At 41.6% G+C, this 25,117-nt stretch overlaps 1 protein-coding gene across 2 annotated transcripts in view; it reads right to left on the minus strand.

Annotated features, from left to right (window-relative positions):
• The window catches only part of LAMA3 (laminin subunit alpha 3), a 137,896-nt gene that overhangs the window by 60,977 nt on the left and 51,802 nt on the right, over positions 1 to 25,117 (minus strand). For both annotated transcript variants that reach the window (XM_077933094.1, XM_077933093.1), the window contains 17 exons: positions 22,518 to 22,570; positions 21,264 to 21,369; positions 19,875 to 19,974; positions 19,282 to 19,438; positions 15,722 to 15,851; positions 12,352 to 12,494; positions 10,742 to 10,842; positions 10,502 to 10,655; positions 9,664 to 9,824; positions 8,790 to 8,898; positions 6,646 to 6,743; positions 5,704 to 5,875; positions 5,030 to 5,156; positions 4,797 to 4,936; positions 3,041 to 3,156; positions 2,553 to 2,764; positions 777 to 981 (listed from right to left, as the gene is read on the minus strand). In XM_077933094.1, the coding sequence (XP_077789220.1) occupies positions 777 to 981; positions 2,553 to 2,764; positions 3,041 to 3,156; positions 4,797 to 4,936; positions 5,030 to 5,156; positions 5,704 to 5,875; positions 6,646 to 6,743; positions 8,790 to 8,898; positions 9,664 to 9,824; positions 10,502 to 10,655; positions 10,742 to 10,842; positions 12,352 to 12,494; positions 15,722 to 15,851; positions 19,282 to 19,438; positions 19,875 to 19,974; positions 21,264 to 21,369; positions 22,518 to 22,570 (2,284 nt within the window). The remainder of the gene's footprint in view (positions 1 to 776; positions 982 to 2,552; positions 2,765 to 3,040; positions 3,157 to 4,796; positions 4,937 to 5,029; positions 5,157 to 5,703; positions 5,876 to 6,645; positions 6,744 to 8,789; positions 8,899 to 9,663; positions 9,825 to 10,501; positions 10,656 to 10,741; positions 10,843 to 12,351; positions 12,495 to 15,721; positions 15,852 to 19,281; positions 19,439 to 19,874; positions 19,975 to 21,263; positions 21,370 to 22,517; positions 22,571 to 25,117) is intronic.

A 25,117-nucleotide genomic window follows, 5' to 3' on the forward strand; every position in this document is an offset into this window, starting at 1 on the left:
AAACAAGGTTCAAAGCTCTGCTTGAAGTATACATAAGGCAAGTAAGATAAGAACACTGCACACAGGTGAGGCACAATACGCACAGTGTTGAAGTGTAATATCCACACATCTTGATAATAAAAGCAAATTTGCACACTAAATTGGGACTTTGAGCTTTGGTGCACTGCATAAATCTGAAGCTGTGGAAAGACAGTAGCTCTGTGCCAGCAGACATGTGGCTGCTGACCAGCCCGAAGTGCATGTCGTTCAGAAGTCACATGTCTGTATGGTGCTAACCCAGCAGCCCCCATCCTATTTTCTTCTGGTTAGATCCACAGGTAAGAGGGACAGGATCCGCTGTTTCCTCAGCTGATGCTTGATGGTGGTAGCGTCTTTCTTCCCAAACACACCCAGTCACCACCATAAATGATATAGGCCAGTTGGCAAATTTGATTCATATGTGGGAAGTTCAAAACACTTATTCTTTCATCACATAATGTAATGCAGGCCAGGGAACCGTGGCTATTGGGTGGGACACAGATATTGTATATAAATAATAGACACGTACAGCCAACAATAAAGCATACTGTCTCCCACCAATTGTTTCTCAGAGTAAACCAACCTCCTAGCACACACTAAAGCTCCTAGGCATTCCACTTTTCAGAAGTTAATTAACACTGCATAGATGCCTATTTCGAAGAAAAGGACTTCTTGTCCCATCTCATGTCTCTCCCTTGCATTCCCCCCCGCCCCCGGAACGTGGAAGTTTAAACTGTAGCCTGATAATATGGACTTACTTGCACTGCCCAACAATTTTATCACATTCAGCATTTCCCGGATTAATAATGCCTTTCCTGGAGCAATTGCAGCCCTCGCAGCCAGTAAGGGGGTGATAGCCGAAGTGCTGCCTCACACACACTTCACATCTGGGCTTAACGGTTTGAGGAGGACAAATACACTTTCCAGTGATGTCATCACAAAGTCGCCGCCCGCAACTGCATGCTGGGATTGAGAGAACCATTTAACACATGAACAATATTGTATACCAGTATATGCAAGTTCATCTAAATTTGAATAGAAGTTTTTTTAAAAATCCACTAGAGCTTGTTTTGCCTCATACCAACTTTATCATATAATGGTCTTAAAAGAGTTTAAAAAGTGAAAAATGAAACATACATATGCTACAGGAAGTAGTTATTTGGGACAAGCGCTAGGCTTTTCCGTCATACTTTCTAATTAGGTTTTTAAATAACAAACACAAAAAGCACAATAAAAAACAATTAGAAAAAGACAACATCTCAGATATCTCATCAAGTACTGGGAAGAACATGAAGGTATAATTCTGCTGCCAGGGTTTTTTGAGGCGCAAGAAAGACTTGAAAGCCTTGCAGACAAGAAAGACTTGCAGCTGTACACAGACCTGGACCTCAAAACTGGAGAGGCCAGCACTGCTGCACTGCCCTCTACCTCTTTCTCTCTACTGAGATCTGCCCAGTGTGTTCTCCACAGCTCTCCTCTGAAGCCCCATCTCTAAACCAGCTTCATGCCAGCATGGGACTTACAACTTAAATCAGAAATAAGGGGAAATGGTGAGAAGACAGGATGTCATATAACAGTTACAGCTATATGATAAACCACTATTTGAAACCATACACATAATGGCTTTCTTTGGGGGACATATATCTTGAAAGTGCATGTTTGTTGCTTAGGAGGAGATATTGAGTAGGTACAGATTGTGGCATGCACTCCTTTCAGAGCGGAGATCAGTACCCAGTCTCTCTCCATGTTAGAAAATGTGTCAAGACATATCTTTTCAAATGGCCTTTTAAATCAGTATTAGTGCTCCTACTACTGCGTGTAATGCTGTTAGTTATGCTTTATCACTTTAATGCTTTTATGATACTGTTGCTTTATTGTTCTGCTTCGTTGTAAACTGTCATGACTGGTTTACAAAAAGGCAGTATAAAACTATTAACAGAAATAATGTTGATATTACTACAGATGCACTTGGATGTCACGTTACACTATTGTATAGCAAAACATAAATGAGCCTAGCCTCCTCTAAGGCTAGCTTTAAAAAGTCAGCTTCAAAAACCATGGTTTTAAAGTACCATAGTTAACTGTTAACCACAGTTTGTTGGTCTGGGCAGTAAGACAAACTGTGGTTAACAAAAAGCGGAGGAGAAAGCTTCCGAATGCTTACATAGAGAGGAAATTGGGGAACATGTAAGTCCAAGAGGATACTAGGCTCATTTACATCTTGCTAAAACATAGTTTAGAGTGACATCTGAACACCAATAGTACAAGCATATATAATATAATAATTTCTCAAAACCCCACAAAGAGAGGGAACCAAGGCTTTTTGTGTAAATGCAATAGCTGCATTAGTATTTGCTTTGGTCATTTAAAAAAACACCTGCATATAGATGACCACTGATGGGACAGGCTATAAACTTAAGGGAAATAAAACTGGAATGAAATACAGAATGAAACTTTAAACACTTTAGGCAACATTCCAAAAAAGTGTAACGCAGCACATGACCTCTCCCAACAGTTATTAAAGACATCCTTACGTTTGCAAAAGGGAAATCCATAATAGCCTGTTTGACACCTGCTACACTGGCGGCCAATGATGTGCTGTCTGCAATTGCACTGCCCTCCCACAGGGTCGCAAGTGCGACTGGTGGCCCCATTTCTGTGGCAATTACAAGGCAGTGCTCCATCATTGTAGGCAGCTACAAGTGACCTTGCAGACGTTCTACAGAATTCGGAGGAAGTGGCAGGGCTGTTAAAAGAAAAGAAAAAAGTAAACTGTGATTTGTAAAGCACCATGAATACCACAGTGGGCAACCTGTGGCCCTCCAGATGTTGTTCAACTACAACTCAAATCATTCTTGGCTGGGGATGATGGGAGATGGAGTCCAACAACATTTGGAGGACTACAAGTTCCCCACTGCAACATTACATAGACAGTGTAAGTAAAATAAATTAACTAGCTAACTGGCACCCATATAATAAATAACAGATGTGTTTGGTGTCATGGAATATGAGGCTGACTTACTTGATGTAAAAACTGTTCCCACCACAATGATAGATGAAATCAAATGACTTGTCCACAGTGTCTTTCTGAAGAAGTCTATAACTGTAGCTGTCTGCTGGAACAGCCAGGACACGTTCCTTTAAAAATGATAAAGAAATGAAATGGTGTGTTTAATCTTAAGTATCCAAGCACTGTTTCCAATTTCCATTCATTTCAATGCAATGTGTATGCAAACGGCACTTCCACTGCACTGGTAGGCGCTCCAGAAAACAAGGGCCTTAAAGTATTTTTTATTTTGCATACCACCCTCCATCTGAAACTTAACAACAGCCCATTAAACCCAATAAAATAGGAGAAATAAATAAAACATATCACAGCAGAGACAGAAAACACAACAGAATCTGGAGAAATAAAGCGGTTTTTCACTGGTGCCTAAAAGATGTTAATGTAGGGACCAGGAGGGACTCCCACAGGAGAGAGTTCCACAAGCAGGACATCACAGTCTAAAAAGTCTTCTCCTCCATTGCCCCCTACAGCCACATAGTGGTAGCACTCAGGAGAGCTCCTGAGGAACAGCTTGATATAGTAGAAACAGATGATTGGGGGGGAAAGACAATTCCCTCAAAATACAGAGGTCTCAAGCAGTGGAGGGCTTTAAAGGTGAGAAGCAGCACTTTGAATTGTGCTTAGAGACAGACCAGAAGCCAATGGAGCTCTTTAAAGATGTGGTGAAATGTGTTCCCAACCCAACATCTTGTCTCATTTGGTGCCATGGTGGCAATGTTTTGAATTGCTGTTTCTAAACAGTCTTCAAAGCAGGCCTTCATACACCAATAGCTGTAGACTGGAAATTACTAGAGGGTGGATAATTGTATTTTTTTTTAATAATACTGTAATTCTAAACAACCAGCTCATTCAACATACATCATGGGGATGTGTGGTTATAAGCACTAAAACATTTTATAATTATTAAGTCATAAAATATTGTAATCTGTCTGTCTCTATCCAGATAAAAGGAATCTTCCCTGGTTGAAAGAAAACTGCAGCAGCTGCCTGCATGACTCAATGAAAATAGCTATACTACTGTTACCTATGCTTTGGGTAACTTCCCATTTAAACTATTACAATGTATATAGCATGTGGAGCTGTGTTTTTAAAAAGTTAGAAAATCACCATTGGTCTGGAATAGGGCTACAGATTTATTGACTGGTCAGTTTGATCATATTACATCTGTATGTTGTCAAACGCACTGGTTCCCAGTCTGTTTCTGAGCCTAATTTAAAGAACTGGTTTAACCTTTACAGAGATAAATAGATTGAGACAATGCTTGCTTAAATAATCTTAAGATCTTTTTCAGAGGTTCTGTTCCAGGTGCCCTTGCCAAACAAAGTGAAGCAGGTAACCACAAGGGAAATGACCTTTTTGGTAGTGGTATCCCAGTTATGGAACAACCATCCCTTCGAAGTTTGCCTGATGCCATCTTTGTGGTTTTCTGGTGCCAGGGGAAGATATTTTTGTTCGCCCAGGCCATTTAAATAACGTATGTCTTATGGTATGGCCTGGTCCTCTTATGTTTTTTTTAAAAAAGCAAAACTGTATTTTATATGTATTTTTAGTTTTTAATAGTTTGCATTGTTTTATACTGTAGTTTAATTTTTGCATTTGTTTTGTAATGAACTTCTGAATTGGGTGACAATATAACTTTAGTTAGTTAGTTAAATTAATATTTTTTAAATAATAATAATAATTAAATTGTCTTGAATATAACAAACCCTACCAACACAAGCATTTTTCCATTAGGAATTTTCACAGTGACTGAGATATCGTGCTGAGGGATGTCAAGTTCAATTCGATTTTCTGCCATCACCAAACCTCGGCATCCAGCAATATGCGGACAAAATGAAGCATTATAAGACCCTGAAACAGACAAATGGAAAATAAAATGAAATGAAAACTGTGAAAACTCAAAACATGCTAAAAATATCTAAACCCATGCAAAACCCAACTCACCTGACCAGAGTCGTCCTCCATCTACAGTCACGTGTACAGGAAATGTTGGGACCTCCGGCTGGTAAAACTGTATGACAAACACGTATCTGCCCAAATGCGGCACTCTCCCATGCAGAGTAATTTGGTTCTGTCAACATAAAAAAGTTTTGTGTTTTGAGCTTCATCCTATTTATAGTCAAAGTGTGGCAATGTCTAAGCACCATCCTTGCACGCTACTGGTTATTCAACTTAGCACAACTGAAAGTGTGGGAAGGTATCCTATATGAAAAAGAAGGTTAAGTTTATGTACAGGATTGTAAAAAAATTTTTTTTTAAAAAAATGCTACAAATCTCTTGTTTGAATTCTCATCCTGCTAATTCTCAGATAGCTGCTTGGGCCTAGAAAGCTGCATTAAGGACTGTCCTTACAGGAAAATAGTGGCAAAGCTAGTGGCTTCAAGAACTACTTCTTTCTTTCTGCACCAGCTTTTTTCCAGACCTGTAGTGGAATTTAATGTCAGAGCAAAAGCTCTGTAAAAGGCCAACGTATTGTAAATCATTTAAGAGAAACTCCTACAGTTGTGCAAGAGTTCGGCTGCATGCCAGATGATATTAACTTCTACAAATCAATTGACATAAACACAGCCAAGTCTGTGCTGGACTGTGACCCGCATTTAATTCAAAATGTTAAATACCTGTGAAGAAGTCAAAGTTACTCCATTAGCTGTATGAGCAGATGGCAAAGGAGAACTTAGTGACTCCTGGTATATCCCATTTCTTTGCACTTCTGCAACCTGCCCATCCCTCAGAGCATCCAAGACCACGGCTGAAGGAGGAGTTTCATATTGCGAGGGGAGGCATGAAGCACTTTAAAAGGGAAACAGAATCAGAACATATACATGTATACACAGAAAAGTGAGTACAAATAAATATGAAGCCTATACATTTCATTTTCAATTTGTTTGCTGCCATTTACATTACTATATTTACAACATACCCTGTAAGTGTCCCAGAAAAACCGGGACATCCCACTTTTCCACATGAGAGCATGGCGGCCATTTTGGGTGGCTTGATTTCATGCAGAGATCTCACCCCCAAAAACACTTGGGGGGCACAATCTCACACAGTGCTCCAAAATACATGTTTTGGGGCGTCTGCTGTTGTGCAAGAGCACAGCCCAGAAGAAAGCATGTCTTTTGGGCTCCTTTATCTTGCGCAGGTCACATGATTCACGCATGAGCATGGCTGAGAAGATGCACATCCCAGTTTTAGGACTCAGCATGTTGGACGGTATGTTTACAACCCACAGAAATAATGAAATACACAAACAAAATGTACATTGTTGTGGTATAACAATTAAAAATACTGGTGTGTGACTGTTTTAAATGTCCTGAGATGGAACATTTGTCAGAGTTTGCAAAGAAGCTAAAATAATTCAGACAAGCCAAATTTCTCAAGAGTGTGTGCACAGCTCTGGGCAAAGCCTTGCATATCTCTGCTAAGAAGAAAGCATAACTGAGATCAAATTATTCTTATTTCGGAATACATGGCAGCCTTGCTGTATGATGGGTACTGCAGTTATTCCCAGGTCAGAAAGAACCTTAAGCCTTCTCTTGATGGAAGCAAAAGCAGTTTACCTTGGATCAGCTGAATGGCCAGAAGTGGCAATGCAATATACTTTAGGTTCCAAGTACTCTATAGAAAAATCTTCCAGAGGAATAAGGCAAACTTTATGCTAGGAAACAAAGACGACAATGAAGGTTCTGTTATTTTCTTCTTCCAGCTAAGAGCAGCATGTGAATAAGGCAGCTACAATATGTGAAAACAGCACACCATTTGTGCTGTTAAAGAAAGGAAGGAAGCAATTCAGTTTAGCAAAGAGGCAGTGCAGTATGTGGAGACCTGTGAATGGAAGGCTTGTAAGCTACAGGATCCTGCCAAGGAAAGGGAGGACAGAGAGCTGAAAACCCCTTTCCATGACCACAGGGCCTTCTACAATCTCTTGCCTTCATTAGAAGGATTTGTGAGAAGCCATGAGAGCAATGTGGTTGGCCAAGAGCTGCTACTCTACCATTATATGGGATTAGAAGTGTACGCTTTTGACAGTGAGTCACACAGCAGTGCCTTGAACTGCTCACTGGTCTTTACTAAGAATAGAAGCAAAAAATAAGCATTCAGCCTACTTTTACTGTTCAACCACAGTAAGATTATTCATTCCAACTTCATTTATTCAAAGCTGGTAGTATTCCTGTGCAACTACAAAATGTGGACTGTATCCCAGAATTTGGCACATTGAAAACCTCAACTTATTTTTGAAGAAGCACAGTTCTAATCCTGATGAATTCAGATAAATGTCTGAAAACACACAATGTGTACCTATTAGACGGCCATGTATCCTATCCATGTATCCTGCACAGGCTCTCATAAAGACAAGTTGAATAAATGTATGCAATGCAAGGGCTGCAGCTGAAGGCTCAGAAACAAAAGCTGACCTCTTCTGATAGCTCCAGAATCCATCTTATGGTCAACTTAAATTAGCCTCCCTTGGGAATAGTAACAGCCCCAGTCCTGTGGAAGTGAGAGATCCTGTGGAACTTTGTTTGCTGCTTTCCCAGAGGCAGGTAAAATATTTTCTTTTTAAGAAAGCCTTTGAGAATTCCTGAGAACAAACAGCTATTGCCTGTCTGCTCATATTTCAGATATTGTGCTGCCATTTTATTCCACAATTTTCCGTGTTCTGTTATTTAGTTGGATTTCATTAAGTGACTTTCTATACATTGCTTCTAACTGTGTAAAGCTGTGAGACATATCATATGAAAAGGAAGTGCAGAAAGGGTTAAAAACAAACAAATAATAAATAAACCAAATGTCTAACAATGATTCAAGAAACAGAACAGCAAAACAATCTCACTGACTAACCAGTGAGCCAAGAAATTAACTCCAGAGAAATTTTTAAAAAGGGGTGGGCGAATCCCCTGGCCAACAGGATCTGGGTGCACTTCCTTTCCAATTCTGGGTAACTTCACCAACAGAAACATATGAATCTGTCAGACCCTTGGTCCATCTAACTAGTATTGTCAACTCTGATTGGCAGTGACTCTATAGGGTTACAGGCAGGAATATTTCCCAGCTCTGCCTGGAGATGCCAGGGACCTGGAACCTTTTGAATGCAAAGCCTGGGCTCTGTTACTGAGCTATGGCCCTTCCCCTATTCAGCCACTATTTATTTTTTAAAGGAGTATTCAGTATGAATGTCCACAGTACCTTGCAACCAGCAGAAGTTCAACTCCTTTTGAATGCAACCACCAAGGAGCCACATTCTATTCTGGTTTTTATCCCAGCGTTCTCCATATGCATGCTAGCCAATGCATTGTTTTGAAAGCAAGGGGCTAAGTGAGGAAATATTTAAGTATCCAAAAGGTGGCAGCAAAGATCTTATAATGAAACTTTTAAACCAATTTACGCACAAACCTATCTTCATAGCCAGTCCCTTTGCTTTGCACTTGGGAAGGGTTGAAAAAGACACATATGCACACATTTTTGTGGGGGGTATTATGGAACCGCACAATCACTGTGATCCTTTGAAACAAAAATATGTGAAAGCCTGCATCACAGCGGCTGGCAGGACATTGATAATAATGGATTATTATTGTGGTTATTGTTATTTATTTATTTATACTCCACTTTTTTCCCTGCAGGGACTCACAATGGATCCAGGTGGCAAGAGTTCCCTTATTAGAGACCCCAGAGTAGCCCACCTGACAGGAAAAATGTCACTTACTAGGAGAAAATCTATTGCTGAAGCCCTGAGATGGAAGTTTGCATCAGCCAGAAGGTCATAAACTGCAACTCGGTGCATTTCATCAAGCACGACACTGCGGCATAGAAAGCTAGAATAGATTTTAAAAGTAGTTAAAAACCATACTGGAACTCTTCCACCCCAAAAGAGTATTCTTCTTCTACCGTTTGCTTATTTCCTCCAAAGCCAAGAAACAGTGAGTTATTTATCAGGATTGTACCATTTATATCTGGCTATTTTAAATCATGTTGATTGGAAAATAAGGAATGATCCCAGATAATCAATACAATCCAAAACAGGGAATTATGTTTGGAATTAAAGAATTAAGTTCTCTCTATGGATTAATGCAATGAAAATTATTTTAAAATCTATTTAAATCAGTATTTCACTCCCTCAGATTATTCTGTATTCTTTAGATGGAGACACACACAAGCCGCCCAATCCATACATTATCTGAGCCCGGCCTTGGCTGGGGAGGGCGGGGTATAAATAAAAATTCTTATTATTATTATTTATTATTATTATTATTAAATCAAACATAGAGCACAAGAACATAGAAATTTGCCTTCTAATGAGTCAGACCACTGTTCTATCCAGCTCAGTATTGTCAACACTGAATGGCAGCAGCCCTCTAGGGTTTTAGGCAAGAGTCTTTCCCAGTTCTGCCAGGAGACACCAGGAACCTGCAAAGCACATGCCCTATTGCCAAGCTGTGGCGCTTCCCCATCTCAATTCCCATTTATTTTAAAACAGTATTCAGAATGAGTATACGGTAGGCATATGTAAGCAAGTTTAAAAAGAAAGACAAAACAGATATTCAACCCAAATGGATAATTAAGTTTCCACATTTCCCCACCTGTATTTGCAGCTATATATATTGATTTTTGCCTCCATCACATTCCCGGGGGTGTCAATCTTCACATTGCCGACATATCCTCGATCATGTTCATTAGCATACTCCAGGACTACGACGTAGCGGCCAACTTGGGGAACTGTCAGCCTTATCTGCAGATCCACCTAAGAAAATTTGAACCACACTTGACTACTACCAAAGTAAGGATTGCAGGGGATGCCATCCATTTCCCAAGAAACACTTTTCTCAAGCATGCAAGAGTTTCAAGAAAGCAGAAGGAGAGCTACATAATTCCTGAACGCTGAATCCCAAACCCACCAAAGCCTTTCCTACAGAAAAAGCCTTCCTTACCCTGCCCCCCAGAATGATTGCCCCATGGGTAAGTCACACAGTAATACTGCAGGGGATGCATGGAACTAAAGGTAAAGGTAAAGGACCCCTGACAGTTAAGTCCAGTTGTGAACGACTCAAAGGTTGTGGCGCTCATCTAGCTTTACTGGCCGAGGGAGCCAATGTTTGTCTGCAGAGTTTTTCCAGGTCATGTGGCCAGCATGACTAAGCCGCTTCTGGCAAAACCAGAGCAGTGCACAGAAACGCCGTTTAACTTCCCGCCAGAGTGGTACCTATTTATCTACTTGCACTTTGACGTGCTTTCGAACTACTAGGTTGGCAGGAGCTGGGACTGAGAAACGGGAGCTCACCCCGTTGCAGGGATTTGAACCACCGACCTTCCGACTGGCAAGCCCAAGGCCTTTAGACCACAGCGCCACCTATGTGGAACTAGAATGTACGAAATTGACACACATGATGGCAGATTTACCCACAAACAGAGCCATCTTACCTCTTGACCAGTGATATGAGACATTACGGGATGTTTGGCTGTTGGCTGTTGGGAAGCTACGTTCCTGTACTCTCTTCTGTTCAAGGAAACTCTGACTTCTGAACCAAGCACACAGCAAAATCTATCCAGTGGCAGGTGCTCATACTGTAAACAACTTTTTAAAGAGGAGGAAGAGACACCATTAAAATCAAATAAAACAACCCAAGGCAATGGTCTCAATAATATAAAAGGTGCACTAACTTATATGTCACTGCCTGTCCTGAATATGTGCAAGCCTCTGTAACTGGTATCTGCAGGATGGGGGCTTCATAGTAGTCGCTAGGCAAGAGCACCAGGTAATCCTAACAGGACAAAACAATATTAACATAAGCGTATTTATTAAGCACATAGAAAATAATTATGTGAAAATTTCAACATAAGTTGCAAACAGAGTGGGTTCCTGTTTCCACAGAAGATTAACAATGCAAGCCCATGTATTCAGATATAAGCCCCCAGTTATTTTGACTTATTCCTATGTAAATGTGTATAGGATTGCTCCCCAAGGACACCGTCCTGTACTCAAGATCTTCTAGCTGAGGGATTTTAAGAAGTGGAGGAAGCCAGGAAACAATAGTGGATCTTGATCTATGGTGCCACATGTCCAATGGATTTGTATGATATTCTTCAATCTTCAGTCCTAGGTGCTGTTGGACTACAACTCCCATCATCTATAAATGTTGGCTGGTGATGGTGGGAGTTGTAGTCCAACAACATCTGGGTGTTAGGATAGTTCCGTTCCACCTTAAAAGGGAACAGGCTGTTGTGTGTCACATGCCTGTTTAGTTCCAGCTCTCGCTGGGAACTTCCGTTTTGTATATAGCTTTTGTTCCAGCTGTTTTCCTGGACACGGAGGCAAGCAGTCATGTTTTTCCTTTGTTCTGAACTACGTTGAATAAAGCTGTAAATATGCTCTCCTGTCTGCATCCTTCCGTTGTGGAGACTCTGCTGAAAGGGTGTGCACAGGTCTTGGAATGTCTCTGAGGCTCGTGTCACTAATTGACTGATGATGTTCCACGGGAGACCGGTGATCGTCCAGAGACAACTGGGGGCCTGCCTGATGCCTCCGTCTCCTTGACAGTATCCCAACACTGGGAACCCGAGGTGAAAGACTAGTGGAACTCTTCCAGTGTGCTAGTGGCACCATCCCATCAGCAATTATATGCCAATGGGGGGGGGGGGATGGGGACAGGGTAGAGTTGTACATGTGAGGGGTACACTTGTCCCAAATCCTATATTCACTCAGACCACAGTCATGCTGCTGACAGCATCATTTTACACTAACCCCAGACCTGGACAATAGAACTGAAAGCAGTCCCTCTGCTCACTCTGGCACAGAATATGGTGTGATTCAGCACCTAATCACAGCACACAAGCCTAGCACAGAGAGACCGCCACTCCAATAACTAGGCACAGCTCATGAGGCTATATTTCTCTGACCTCATGTTGTGCAAACTGAGAGGTCAAAAGGGAGAATGATGGGGGGGGGGCAGAGAAGAGAAAGGGCACTCTGCACAGAAGGAGACCATTTTGCACAAAACAGTCCACCCTCACACAACATAAATAAACTCTTAAGAGGAGCTCTGCCTCATGACTCCAGGCACAACCAACTGGCAGTAACCTCCACTTCACCAACTGGGGTTTTCAGAACCAAGCAAGTAAGGGGAAGGGGAGCACAAGCTGCAAAACGTAATATCTGTGATAGCCTTCCACGCCCCCTTTCCCCTTTTTTTGCTATATATGAAAACTCTGTTTTGACTGAACTGTACTGCTCTAACATTCTTTTCTCCTCGTAATTATAGCAAACATCTTACCAAAAGGACTCCCTCTGCCATGATTTTAAAAATCCAGGTTCCAGGAGTCAGTGAAAATGCATCTGCAAAGCTCTTCCCTGGGACAGTGACAAAAGCAGGTTCTTTACTGGGCGGGAAGACAACACCTTTGCTCTGAGGAGTCCCTGCCAGCAAACAAGAAAATAATAATAATAATTTTTAAAAAACACTCCCTGATGACTCAGAAACCAACATTTTTATTAATTAAAATGAGATAAGCAGCAAACTGAAAGAGCAGGTGCATCCCCCTGCCCGCCCAACCATGTACAGTGGTACCTCGGGTTACATACGCTTCAGGTTACATATGCTTCAGGTTACAGACTCCGCTAACCCAGAAATAGTACCTCGGGTTAAGAACTTTGCTTCAGGATGAGAACAGAAATCGTGCTCCAGTGGCGCGGCGGCAGCGGGAGGCCCCATTAGCTTAAGTGGTGCTTCGGGTTAAGAACAGTTTCAGGTTAAGAACGGACCTCCGGAACGAATTAAGTACATAACCAGAGGTACCACTGTACCTGCAACTCAAGACAACACTTCATGTGTCTGATAAAAGGGACTGTAGCTCACGAAGGCTTATGCCATAATAAATCCATTAAAGGTTACCACATGACATTTTTTAGATTTACACTTGGGGGGGGGGACCTTGGGTGGCCAGCTAAAGATTATGTGTGAAGAGGCTCAAAGTGTGTGTCAGACATATTACTGCAATGCACTGCAATAGACTGTATGAGGTATGAGATTAAGATCCAGCCAAATCCCATGATATATGCGATCCACATTCTGTAACAGGCTGCCCTCCATGAAACCACCCTGGGAAATATCTGTCAGAAGAACTAAACGTGGCAAGCAAGCTATTAATAAGCTAAATTTTTCAATGAACGTTGGCTTATATACTTTTTTAAGGAACCTACATGTTTTTAAGTCTAGCACCAGAGGTCTTTCTCTAAATATCCCTGCCACTCTGTAGGCTTTCATAAAAATAATTACTGTTATTTACATGCCGCCACCTGATTGGGTTTTCCGGAGAGCCATGTTTTAGACTTTTTTTTTTAAAAAGAAAAGATTGCCCAGGATTTAAACTGATTTTCTATCTACTGCTTTTTGTATTTTTACTGTTGCTACAGTAACTGTCTTTTTACTGAGATTTAGAGGTATGGTCTAACTTAAAATTGTCATTAATGGGCCGGATTTCCGTGATTAAGATGAATGTGCTGCCAAAGAAGCTTTTTCTGTTTCAAGCCCTCCCAATTATAGATAATGTGAAATGTTTTAAAGAATGGCAAAAAGCTCTTTCTGGATTTATCTGGCAGGGGAGGAAACCCAGAATTAAATATAAATTACTAACGGATTCCAAAGAAAGAGGGGGATTCTCTCTGCCAGACTTAAAAATCTATTTTGAAGCTGCTGCACTTTATTGGATTAAAGACTGGATGAAATTAGAAGATACAGATTTATTAGATTTGGAGGGATTTGATAATGTGTTTGGTTGGCATGCATATTTGTGGTATGATAAGGTAAAAGCCCATAAAGCATTTAAAAATCATATAATTAGGAAATTGTTGTATAATGTTTGGATAAAATACAAAGACCTTTTAGAAAGAAAGACGCCCAGATGGCTTTCACCAATGGAAGCAAAGGCCCAGAAAAAATTAAATATGGATACTAAATAGTAGAGATATTATGATTTATTAATAGAGGAGGAGGAAGGTTATAAATTAAAATGATTTGAGCAAATTAAAGATAAGCTAAATTGGCTACATTACCACCAGATTAATGAATTGTATAAATCGAATAAGAGAAATGGTTTTGGAAATGGTTTGGAAAAATCTAAGTTGGAGACGGAGTTGTTGGATACTGAAGGTAAAAATTTATCTAAAATGTACAAGCTTTTGCTGGAGTGGCATACGAAAGATGAACAAGTTAAATCTGTGATGATAGATTGGGCAAGAGATTTAGGACATAATATAATGTTTGAAGACTGGGAAAGATTGTGGAAGAAAGGGGTCAAGTTCACTGCATGTACTTTGTTAAAGGAAACTATTATGAAGATGATGTATAGATGGTATTTGACTCCTGTAAAATTAGCAAAGATGTATCACAATTGTGATAATATATGTTGGAAATGTAAAGAAAAGGAAGGAACATTCTTTTATATGTGGTGGACCTGTCCCAAGGTGAAAGACTTCTGGGAAAAGATTTATAATGAATTGAAAAAAATGTTGAAATATACATTTATAAAGAAACCAGAGGCCTTTCTTCTTGGAATAACAGGTTTGGAAATGCCCAAGAAAGATGTTAAACTATTTTTGTATGCCACAACTGCGGCTCGTATTTTGTTAGCTAAAAAGTGGAAAATTCAAGAACTACCAACAGGAGAAGAATGGCAGATGAAGATGATGGATTTTTTGGAGCTAGCCGACCTAACCGGAAGAGTCCGCGACCAGAAGGAGGAGGAACACCACAAAGAATGGAAGAAATTTAATGATTATTTAGCTACATTTGTTAAGCTAAACTAACCGGAAATAGCTTCCAGATATTTAATGGGCTTAGGATTGTATTTATGTTAACTGATAAAATAATATGTTTAATACTATAAGGAGAAGATTTAAAGATGTTAATGTTCAATTTAAAGTGTATAAAAATTGGGTTTTGGAAAACCATTATAAGGATATGCAATGAAATTCAACTAAGGGGAAACGAGGAAGTCGCTTTACAAAGTGAATAACTGTTATTTTCAATAAGGTTATGATTTATGTTTGTTATGTTTGTTCGTTTTGTGTTTTTGTTTGTCGTTAACATTGTAAAAACCAATAAATTTTTTGAAAAAAAATAAAAATAAACCACAGAACCTAGGGCTTGCCGATCAGAAGGTCGGCAGTTCGAATCCCAGCGACGGGGTGAGCTCCCATTGCTTGGTCCCTGCTCCTGCCAACCTAGCAGTTTGAAAGCATGTCAAAGTGCAAGTAGATAAATAGGTACCACTCCGGCGGGAAAGTAAACGGCGTTTCCGTGCTCTGCTCTGGTTCGCCAGAAGCGGCTTAGTCATGCTGGCCACATGACCCGGAAGCTGTACGCCGGCTCCCTCGGCCACCGCAACCCCAGAGTTGAGCACCGCAACCCCAGAGTTGAGCACCGCAACCCCAGAGTTGTCTGCAACTGGACCTAATGGTCAGGGGTCCCTTTACCTTTACAATAACTGTCTTTGTACTGTTGCAAAAACATACATGACACCAGACAACATGTAGGGTGGACGGGTGGGCATGGCATAAAAGAAGCTTTTAGTTCAACTGAATTCAGTGCATGAAGACACATTGCAACTACCAGCTGAGTTCCGCTGCCATTTTGCTCTACCTACCTTTACGAAGCCGAGAATAAGCGATTATGTGGCCAGATACCGCAGCAGTTCCAGGATTAATATACCTCAAGATAACACGAAATAAACGGAGGTTTGATTTCTCCAAGTTCAGAGTTATCCTTACTTCATTCTGTAAAATGGGAGGTTAATAAACAAGGAGGAAAAAGCCATAAAGTACCAAAAGGATAAATCTTCAGAAGCTGTGCAAGCAAAATACACAATTCCTACAGGGGGAAAAATAAGAATAACAAGTACCACACATATAGACAGAGACATTTATGCGGAAGGAAAAGCATTTTCTGGCATAAGGAAGAGAAAGACAGGCAAACCTAGCAAGAAACGTAATTCACTTACAAGTGTTATTAGGGCCAAAATGTTTCCCCTCAGCAATTGACATCCTCCCTCTACAGCTTTTTGAAACCAAGGTGACATAGTGCAGTGCTAGGTGGAAGAGCTTAGGAGAAGCCACAGTGACAGGTACTACCACCTCTGGCTGGGGAAAAAAGAAGCAAAGAAGAGGACAGGAAAGCATATTATTTTAATACTACCACCCAAAAGACAGAAAATGTCTAGAAACATTTAGCAAATGTAACACGACAATCAAAAAAGTTATGGTGGGTTTGGATGAAACACAGGTCTAAAGCACAGGTCTTCTTACTGATCCTCACTGTGAATGATGTCCTGATGAATCTGGAAGGATAACAGGTTTTGGCTGTACTATGGTCCGCATTTTTATGTCTGCACTCTTATACACACTTACCTGCATCGTCTGCTCCTGTGTTTCTGAGAAGACATGTATATCATTGCTCTGTTAAGCTGGCATAGTACTGTGGTATCCATGTGGCATGGCTTAAGGATAAGAACTGTGTTAAATGATGTGTGCTAATGTTAAATCATGGATGATGTACCTCGCACTTCTCCAATCTATTTTAACTTGGCATTTGAGATGAAGGTTTTCCATGTATTAACTTTAGGGTTGCCAAGTAACTACTACTTAGAGAATCCAACTGGATGTCAATGATGCAGTGGAAAGGTTTGAAACCAGATGACTGAAGTTCATTTGGCATATGCCTAGAGTTCTATGCATTATTTAACTTATTTGGTTCGATTATTCTTCCTCACCCTTTTTCTATGCATCTCCTATTGGTTTTTCATCGGTGATCACCAACTACAGAATCACTGCAGCAAGGAGAAGGAGGGGAGAGGTTTCGGGTGGGAATGTCAACATTGCTTCCCTTCCTCCTCTAACAAAAGCTTCAAAAATGAAGTTGACTTAATGAGAACAAAACAGGAAATGCTGAGCTGCTCTACTATCTAAAATTAGTATAAAACAGCCAAAAATGTTCTTCTCTGGATCATCTTAACTAGGCATATTCTGGGGGCTGATCCAGGTTTCTTAAGAGCACGTTCTGTTTTTGAAGGCTAGGAAAAGCAGAGGGGGGAAATGGCAATGGAGAAGTTGTAGTTCATAAATTTATATTTTACCCTTGTAAAATTCTGACATGGTTAACAGAACTTAAAAGAATAACCCTAAGGGAAAGCCCAAGATTAAGAGGAGTAAGGCATACAAATGAATGAAGATTAACCAGAAGGAATCCATTATATATCATGCTACTCCAACAATCTCTCTGAACGCGTCCCCAAGGATGAACAAGCATCAGTTGATGAAATAAAACATATTCTCCAAAAAGATGCCAAGACAGCACTTACTGAATACATTCCTCCAATTTTTTTCTATAATGCTCACAAATTGAGAATCACAAAATCATAAAATTGTAGAGTTGGAAGGGACCTTGAGGGTCATCTACTCCAACCCCTGCAATGTAGGAATCTCAGCTAAAGCATCCATGACAGATGGCCATTCAACTTCTGCTTAAAAACCTCCAAGGAAGGAGAGTCCAACACCTTCCAAGCAAGTCTGGTTCACTGTTGAACAGCTTTTACTGCCAGAAAGTTATTCCTAATGTTTATTCAGAATCTTCTTTCTTGTAACTTAAAACTATTGATTCAGGTCCTACCTTCCACAGCAGAAGAAAACAAGATTGCTCCATCTTCCATGTCACAGCCCTTTAGATATTTGAAGATGGCTATCATATCTCCTCTCAGCCTCCTCTTCTCCAGGCTAAAAATGCCCAACTCACTCAACTGTTCCTCATAAGGCTTGGTTTCTAGACCCTTAATCATCTTGGTTACTCTACTCTACATGTTCTAGCTTGTCAATATCCTTAAATTGTGGTGCACAGAATTGGACACAGCACTCCTGGTATGGTTTGACCAAAGCAGAATAAGAGTGGTACTATGACTTCCCTTGATTGGAACACTATACTTCTGTTGATGCAGCCTGGAATAGCATTAGCATTTTTCTGCTGCTGCTGCTGCTACATCACACTTTTGACTGATGTTAAGCTTGTGGTCCACTAAGACCCCTAGATCCTTTTCACATGTATCATTGGCAAGCCGGGTGTCCCCCATCTTATATTTGTGCAGGTGGTTCTTCCTGCCTAAGTATCGAATCTGACGAATTTGTCCCTATTGAAATTCATTTTGTTAGTTTGGGCCCAGTTCTCCAATCTGTTAATGTCACCTGGAATCTTGATTCTGTCTTCTGCAGCATTAGCTACCCCTCCCAGTTTGGTATCATCCCCTGAATTCCTTCATCTAAGTCATGTATAATTGAACAACAATGGGTCCAGGAGAGAACCCTGTGGCACCCAACTTTTTACTTTTTCCCATGATAATAAGGAACATGAGTGAGCACTCTTTGGGTTCGGCCAGTCAACGAGCTACAAATCCACCTAACAATTACCTCATCCAGCCCACATACTGGCCTGACAGTATAAGGCAGCTTCCTATGTTCCTACTCAATTGTAACAAGCTTAGGTCAAGTCTAAAAATATTCACTTCTGCCTCACAACTCCAGCTATTACATCTAGGAAAAACTTGCTATATGGGTCATCTCAATCACATGGGGAGTTTCTACAACTACAGTGGATTTCCTGGAAGCATCTGCCCCTGGTGTGGATATATCTCCAAGTGACTGGAAGGAATCACACGGCAGACTGAAGCCAGTGGTGGTGTAGTGGTTAGAGTGTTGGACTAGGACCTGGGAGACCAGGGTTCGATTCTCCACTTGGCCATGAAACTCACTGGGTGACCTTGGTGGCCAGTCACAACCACTCAACCTAACCTACTTTACTGGGTTGTTGTGAGAATTAAATGAACTATGTAAGCCACCTGGAGCCCCATGGAGACAAAGTTGCGCTATAAATGCAACAAATAAATAAAAAATAATAAACTGCTGCAGAAAATGCAAGAGGGCATGTGGAGTCACCACTTAGAAGATCTCCCCACAGAGAAAGGGTAAATGCATAAAACAGGCTTTGCTGAAGAATGTTTCCTTCACACCCATTATAAACTTTTTAAAAAGAAAAGAAGTTTAAGTATATGTGGGATTAACTTCTTCTGGCCTCTTCTATAATCCAGCAGGACCAAGGAAATGAACTCACATCTTCTTCCCAAGGTTATTTCACAAAGTAACATCTGGTCAGTTAAATACATACTTGTACTGAGGACATCTGTGCATAACCTCGCCAGCTAAAGCCAGGAAATTCTTGAAGATCATAACCAAACCGGATTCCTCTTCCATTAGGAGATGTACCATCTTCAACTTCAAACTTCATGTGATGTAAATCAGGTAAGTAGTAGTCCTTTTCAGGCCTTTCATAAATACAAAAATGAAATGGCAGGCAATGCTTTTGTTTTCTAAAAATGTTTCATTTGCTACATATGAAAAAGAGACATAACACTTAAGAACTGGCCTGCTGGATTAGACCATATGGCAGAAGTTAAGGAGGGAGATGGCGAAACGAATCCTCTCCATACTACTACCAAGGTGAAGTCACAAAGAGCGCCCTCGCAGAACTTGGCACCCACTGTTGAAAGTAGCTGGTTAATGCCAGATTACCAGTCAAGTGTTGATGAATCAGCACAAAATCTTAAGGAAGTTTTGATGCTGTATTGTGTTTTTAATATTTGATTGGAAGCCACCCAGAGTGGCTGGGGAAACCCAGCCAGATGGGCGGCGTATAAATAATAAATTATTATTATTATTGGATTTACTGGTGCCTAAGCTTCACTTTTCCATCTTACTTACTCATTGCAGGATTTTCCAACCATGTGCCTTCTGCACTGGCAATCACCCGACAGATCATCGCACACACGGTTTATGGCCCCTCCCACGTCGCATTTGCACCCTGCGAGTAAAGGAAAGAACCAAACTTTTTAAGCAAAAATATATGATACTAGAAAGGGAAGCGGGTGGCGCTGTGGGTAAAAGCCTCAGCGCCTAGGGCTTGTCGATCGAAAGGTCGGCGGTTCGAATCCCCATGGCGGGGTGCGCTCCCGTTGCTCGGTTCCAGAGCCTGCCAACCTAGCAGTTCGAAAGCACCCCCGGGTGCAAGTAGATAAATAGGGACCGCTTACTAGCAGGAAGGTAAACGGCGTTTCCGTATGCGGCTCTGGCTCGCCAGAGCAGCGATGTCACGCTGGCCACGTGACCCGGAAGTGTCTCCAGACAGCGCTGGCCCCCGGCCTCTTGAGTGAGATGGGCGCACAACCCTAGAGTCTGTCAAGACTGGCCCGTACGGGCAGGGGTACCTTTACCTTTACCTTATATGATGCCAGAAGAAAGATTTGTAGGTTTTCTGGGATAAAGAGATGGGAAGAACACTCTCCGCCTTTCCGTAAATGACTTTAGTGCCGCATTGTTTATGCTCAAGATCAATTCTCAAAAATGTATATGTATGACTTTCTGCAGTGGGCTGGCACAGACCCAGAGTCATCACAGCAGATGCTCAACAAAGTACCTGTATAGATCCAAAGTCACCTCTCCATCTCTCACACACAATCAAGAGCTAGGAAAGAGCAGAGGAGGAAGAACTGACATTGCCCCAATTGCTATGGCTGTTTTACTGCAGGTCACTGTTGGAATGAGTCCCTGTTTCTGAAGGGAAAGAAGAGTAGCACAAACAGAATGAGATAAGCAGGGACTCATTAAAACAGTAGTCTGTTTTCTATTTATATCCCACCTTTCCTCCAAGGTGGCTGACATAGTTCTCCATCCTGCATTTTATCCTCACAACAACCCTGTGAAGCAGGTTAGACTGAGAGACTATGCCTGGCTTGAGGTCACAAAGTTTGCTCCAAGATTGAGGGGGGACTAGAACCTTGGTCTCCCAAGTCTGGGTCGCTAACCACTACACCACACTGACTCTCAAAAACTCTGCACTGGCAACACAGTAAGTGCACAGTAATCAGGAGTGTGAACACAGCTTAAGGCCATCAATTGAAAGAGCGATCTGTGTTGAAGGAAGCAGATATTCAATACTGAAAACTTACCACTGTCACTTACCAAAATTTAAACAGAAGGCTCACATTGGTAAGAAACGATAATAAAAGTTCATATGCAAATATGTTATATAGGAGTGATTTGTAGACTATGTTTTTTAGAAACATGTCCTGTAGTAACTAAACCACACTGTACCTTGACATCCAAAATAATTATTGTCTTCTAGGCCGTAATAACCATCTTCACAAGTATCACACGAATCTCCACAAACGTTAGGCTTGCAGTAACATTCACCATCCACCTATAAGGGGAAGGGGTGGAGAAGCTTTCAAGTTTTCCTTTGATACATTTCTTATTTCAAAAGAATCTTTAGTAATGACCTAAAATATTTTTAAATAGGCACGAATGGATGGTTGTGGCATTAGGTGGGAGCTGGTTTGCAAACAAAGAGATCACAATATAGAAAAGGAAAGAACTCAAATGTCCCACTTCTGCAGGATAGCCTTATGGGGAATTATCTCTCAGGTTCTAGTTTAGTGATGGGGTCCTTGAGCCGCTGTTGGGCTCCAAATCCCAGCATTCCCAGCCAGCATTGTCATGGATAGGGATGGAGCCCAATAATATCTGTGGGGCCCTGTTCTAATAGTAGACTAGAGTAGTAAGTTGCTCCTGTGATTTGCCAGATTTGAAGTCAGCCAGTCATGGGTAACTTTGGCAGGGTGAGGGAGCTCATTTATACAAATTAGCTAAACCTGACACCAACTTGCTAAGCAAGCTACTTGGGATACAGATACGAACATTTACATGGGAGTAGTTCTTATTTAATTCAGTATTGTATTTATTTGTTTGTTTATTTAGGTAGGCTATTTTTCAATTGCCTAATAAAAAAGCTTCTCTAGGAGGCTTACAATGTAGACCAAAAATTCAAAAATAAAAAGATTACAATATAAGCCAACAAATAAAACACAGCAGATCAAAATGTAGAGAAAGGGATAAACAGAGAGAGGGATAAAAATGCACAGAATTAAACCAGTTTTAAAAGAGGGAGCGGAGAAATAAAATTCACTGAGGTAAAACTAGGCTGTCATCCTGTTTGCCTGGCAATGAAAAGACATTAGGGTAGGTGCTAGGTGGGTCTCTCTGGGGAAGGCATTCTACAAACTAGGGAGTCACTACTGAGAAGGCTTTTTCACTCATTGACATTTGTAGTACCTCACCTGGAGGGGACATTCATGCATGTCACCAAGAACTCAGAAAGATGAAAAGCAAAGTTTTAAATTGGGCCTAAAAAGCAAGACTTGCACCCAAGTAACAAAGAATATTGGGATGCCAATGTCCTTCCCACCCACACATTTGGGGCTGTAGACCAGTGTGAGAGCTGGTGCTTGATATGGATTTGTTCAGCCAAAAAAGTTGAATAACACATAAGTGAAAACTGAATATTTTTACCTGCCGACACTCTCTGACTCCACTCAGTGTTCCAGATGCCTCACACTGGCACTCTGTAAAGACAAACGTATCCACCTGAAACCATTTTCTTAGAAACCTTTATATGATTGACATCTGCTGGATGAGGGCTAGACAACAGGCATGCCTAAAGGAACTCTCTGCCTTTTAAATTATAAGACCAAAATCCAGAAAGACTTAGGGTTCATATAATACTCTAACGTGGAATGTCTACCTGTGGTGAGATGAGCCTGTCTGCCCCCTCCATCCCTTCTCCATCCCCATCTGCAGAGCAAAACTCCAGAACTAGGAGATAGCATCTGTTTGAGTGGAAGCTCCCTCTGATTTCACATTCCAGACCCTTAATGAAAACAAGGCCAGGATTACACAGACAGGGAGATTCCACTTTAAAATAAATATGGGCTGTTCCATTTCAGGTATTAAGTTTATGATGGAGGAGGTACACATGAGACAGAGATATGCTCCTGATTTCCCCCAAACATAGAAATTCTGGGGGGTAAGTATCTTGCATGTGTTCCTGCTAGGTTGACTATCTGTTATCTTCCTCAGTAATTCTCCTGGGGCTATGAAAACCTTACCATCACAACCACTCTCCAGGGAATCTTTGCTGACCTTGCCACATTCTGTTACCATGTAAGTGGAATTCAGTACTAATGATTCCTTTATCTTTTGCTAGATTGGTGGAGGCACGTTACCATAAAAGTGACATGAATTTTCTTTGGGAGGGAAAGCTATTTTAAGACTCCTTTCCACACAGCAAGCTGTCTAGACCTATCAGATACACTTTGGGCATTGCTGAACATTTTGAAAATGCTTCCAGTTATTGTTGTACTTATTTTCCATGTTCTGCATCTCAACATAACTCTAGGCAGTCCATGAAAAAGGCAGGTGTTTTCCAGAAAACTACCAACAGGAGGCTTCTTGGGCAAGTAAATAAACAATTTTCTCCAGGCAAAATGGCCTCACTCTGTGCCAAATCAAACACTAGATTGAGGGTGCAATTATATAGCCCTTGAACCTGGGAGTTAAGTTTCATTGAACTTAAGAGAACTTACTTCTGAGTAAATATTTACAGGAATGTGCTGCAAAAGCATGCTTGCATTTGTGTACTTCTAATTTTATTTTTAAATAGCAGCTGTAGATGACCCTGATCCAGATCAAGACTGTGGTGTATAGGAACAGAGGCTTAAATCCTTTATTCTGTGTCATTTTCATTATAATCCCAGGCCCCAAAGGGCTGCTATATGAGTTTTGCAAGTGTATGTTGCCTAACTCTGCTAAATTTACATCAAGTGATTCTGCAGAACAGAATTTGGCTATGCATCATTAGGCATCTGTGTTACTAATGGGAAACAGAGTGGTGTTTTTGGTGTGTTTTTTTAAGCAACTGGTTTGTTTGATACTCTCAGCCTGTGAGAATTGTGCTTTCACTAAAAGAGGAGGACAAAACCTTCTGCAATATACAAGGCAGCTGAATCCAAAGTCAGTGGTTTAAGACTGCACAGTGAAGGCCTTCGCAACCATGTCCACATCCGTGTCAGTCAGTGAAGCCCCTTTGGAACCTCAAATGTGTACAGGTACTATCATTTTCTTAGGGTTGCTGTATAAAAGATAATAGTGGCAGGTCTGGAGGACCTGGACTGGGCTGAGAACAGGAAAAACCACAGGCTTTATTTTTATAATATAACATGAGGTGTGTACAGTGCTTGTTTCTTTAAAAAAATGTTTAGAGGTACAGTGGTACCCCGCAAGACGAATGCCTCGCAAGACGGAAAACCCGCAAGACGAAAGGGTTTTCTGTTTTGGAGGCGCTTCGCAAGACGAATTTCCCTATGGGCTTGCATCGCAAGACGAAAGCCCATAGGGAAATGCTGGCGGTCGGGAGCAAAGACTTTCGCCCACAGCCGGCCTTCAGAAGAGGACCTCTTCTGAAGGCCGGCGGGGGGCAAAAGTCTTTGCTCCCCCCCGCCTGCCTTCCCCCCGCCTGCCGGGGGCGATCTTAAAATGCTGGCGGGTGGGAGCGAAGCGTTCGCTGCCGACCCCCAGCATTTTAAAATCTCCAAGGGACAGCAGAGAAGTCTCTGTCCCGGGGAGATTTTAAAATGCTGGGGGTCGGGAGCGAAGCGTTAGCTGCCGACCCCCAGCATTTTAAAATCTCCCCCTGTCCCGGGGAGGTTTTTAAATGCTGGGGGTCGGGAGCGAAGCGCTGCCGACCCCCTGCATTTTAAAATCTCCCCGTGTCCCGGGAAGGTTTTAAAATGCTGGGGGTCGGGAGCGAAGCGCTGCCGATCCCCAGCATTTTAAAATCTCCCCGTGTCCCGGGGAGGTTTTAAAATGCTGGGGGTCGGGAGCGAAGCGCTGCCGACCCCCTGCATTTTAAAATCTCCCCGTGTCCCGGGAAGGTTTTAAAATGCTGGGGGTCGGGAGCGAAGCGCTGCCGACCCCCAGCATTTTAAAATCTCCCCGTGTCCCGGGGAGGTTTTAAAATGCTGGGGGTCGGGAGCGAAGCGCTGCCGACCCCCAGCATTTTAAAATCTCCCCGTGTCCCGGGGAGGTTTTAAAATGCTGGGGGTCGGGAGCGA

This window comes from Podarcis muralis, chromosome 8, assembly GCF_964188315.1.
Source record: "Podarcis muralis chromosome 8, rPodMur119.hap1.1, whole genome shotgun sequence".
Classification (NCBI taxonomy): domain Eukaryota; kingdom Metazoa; phylum Chordata; class Lepidosauria; order Squamata; family Lacertidae; genus Podarcis; species Podarcis muralis.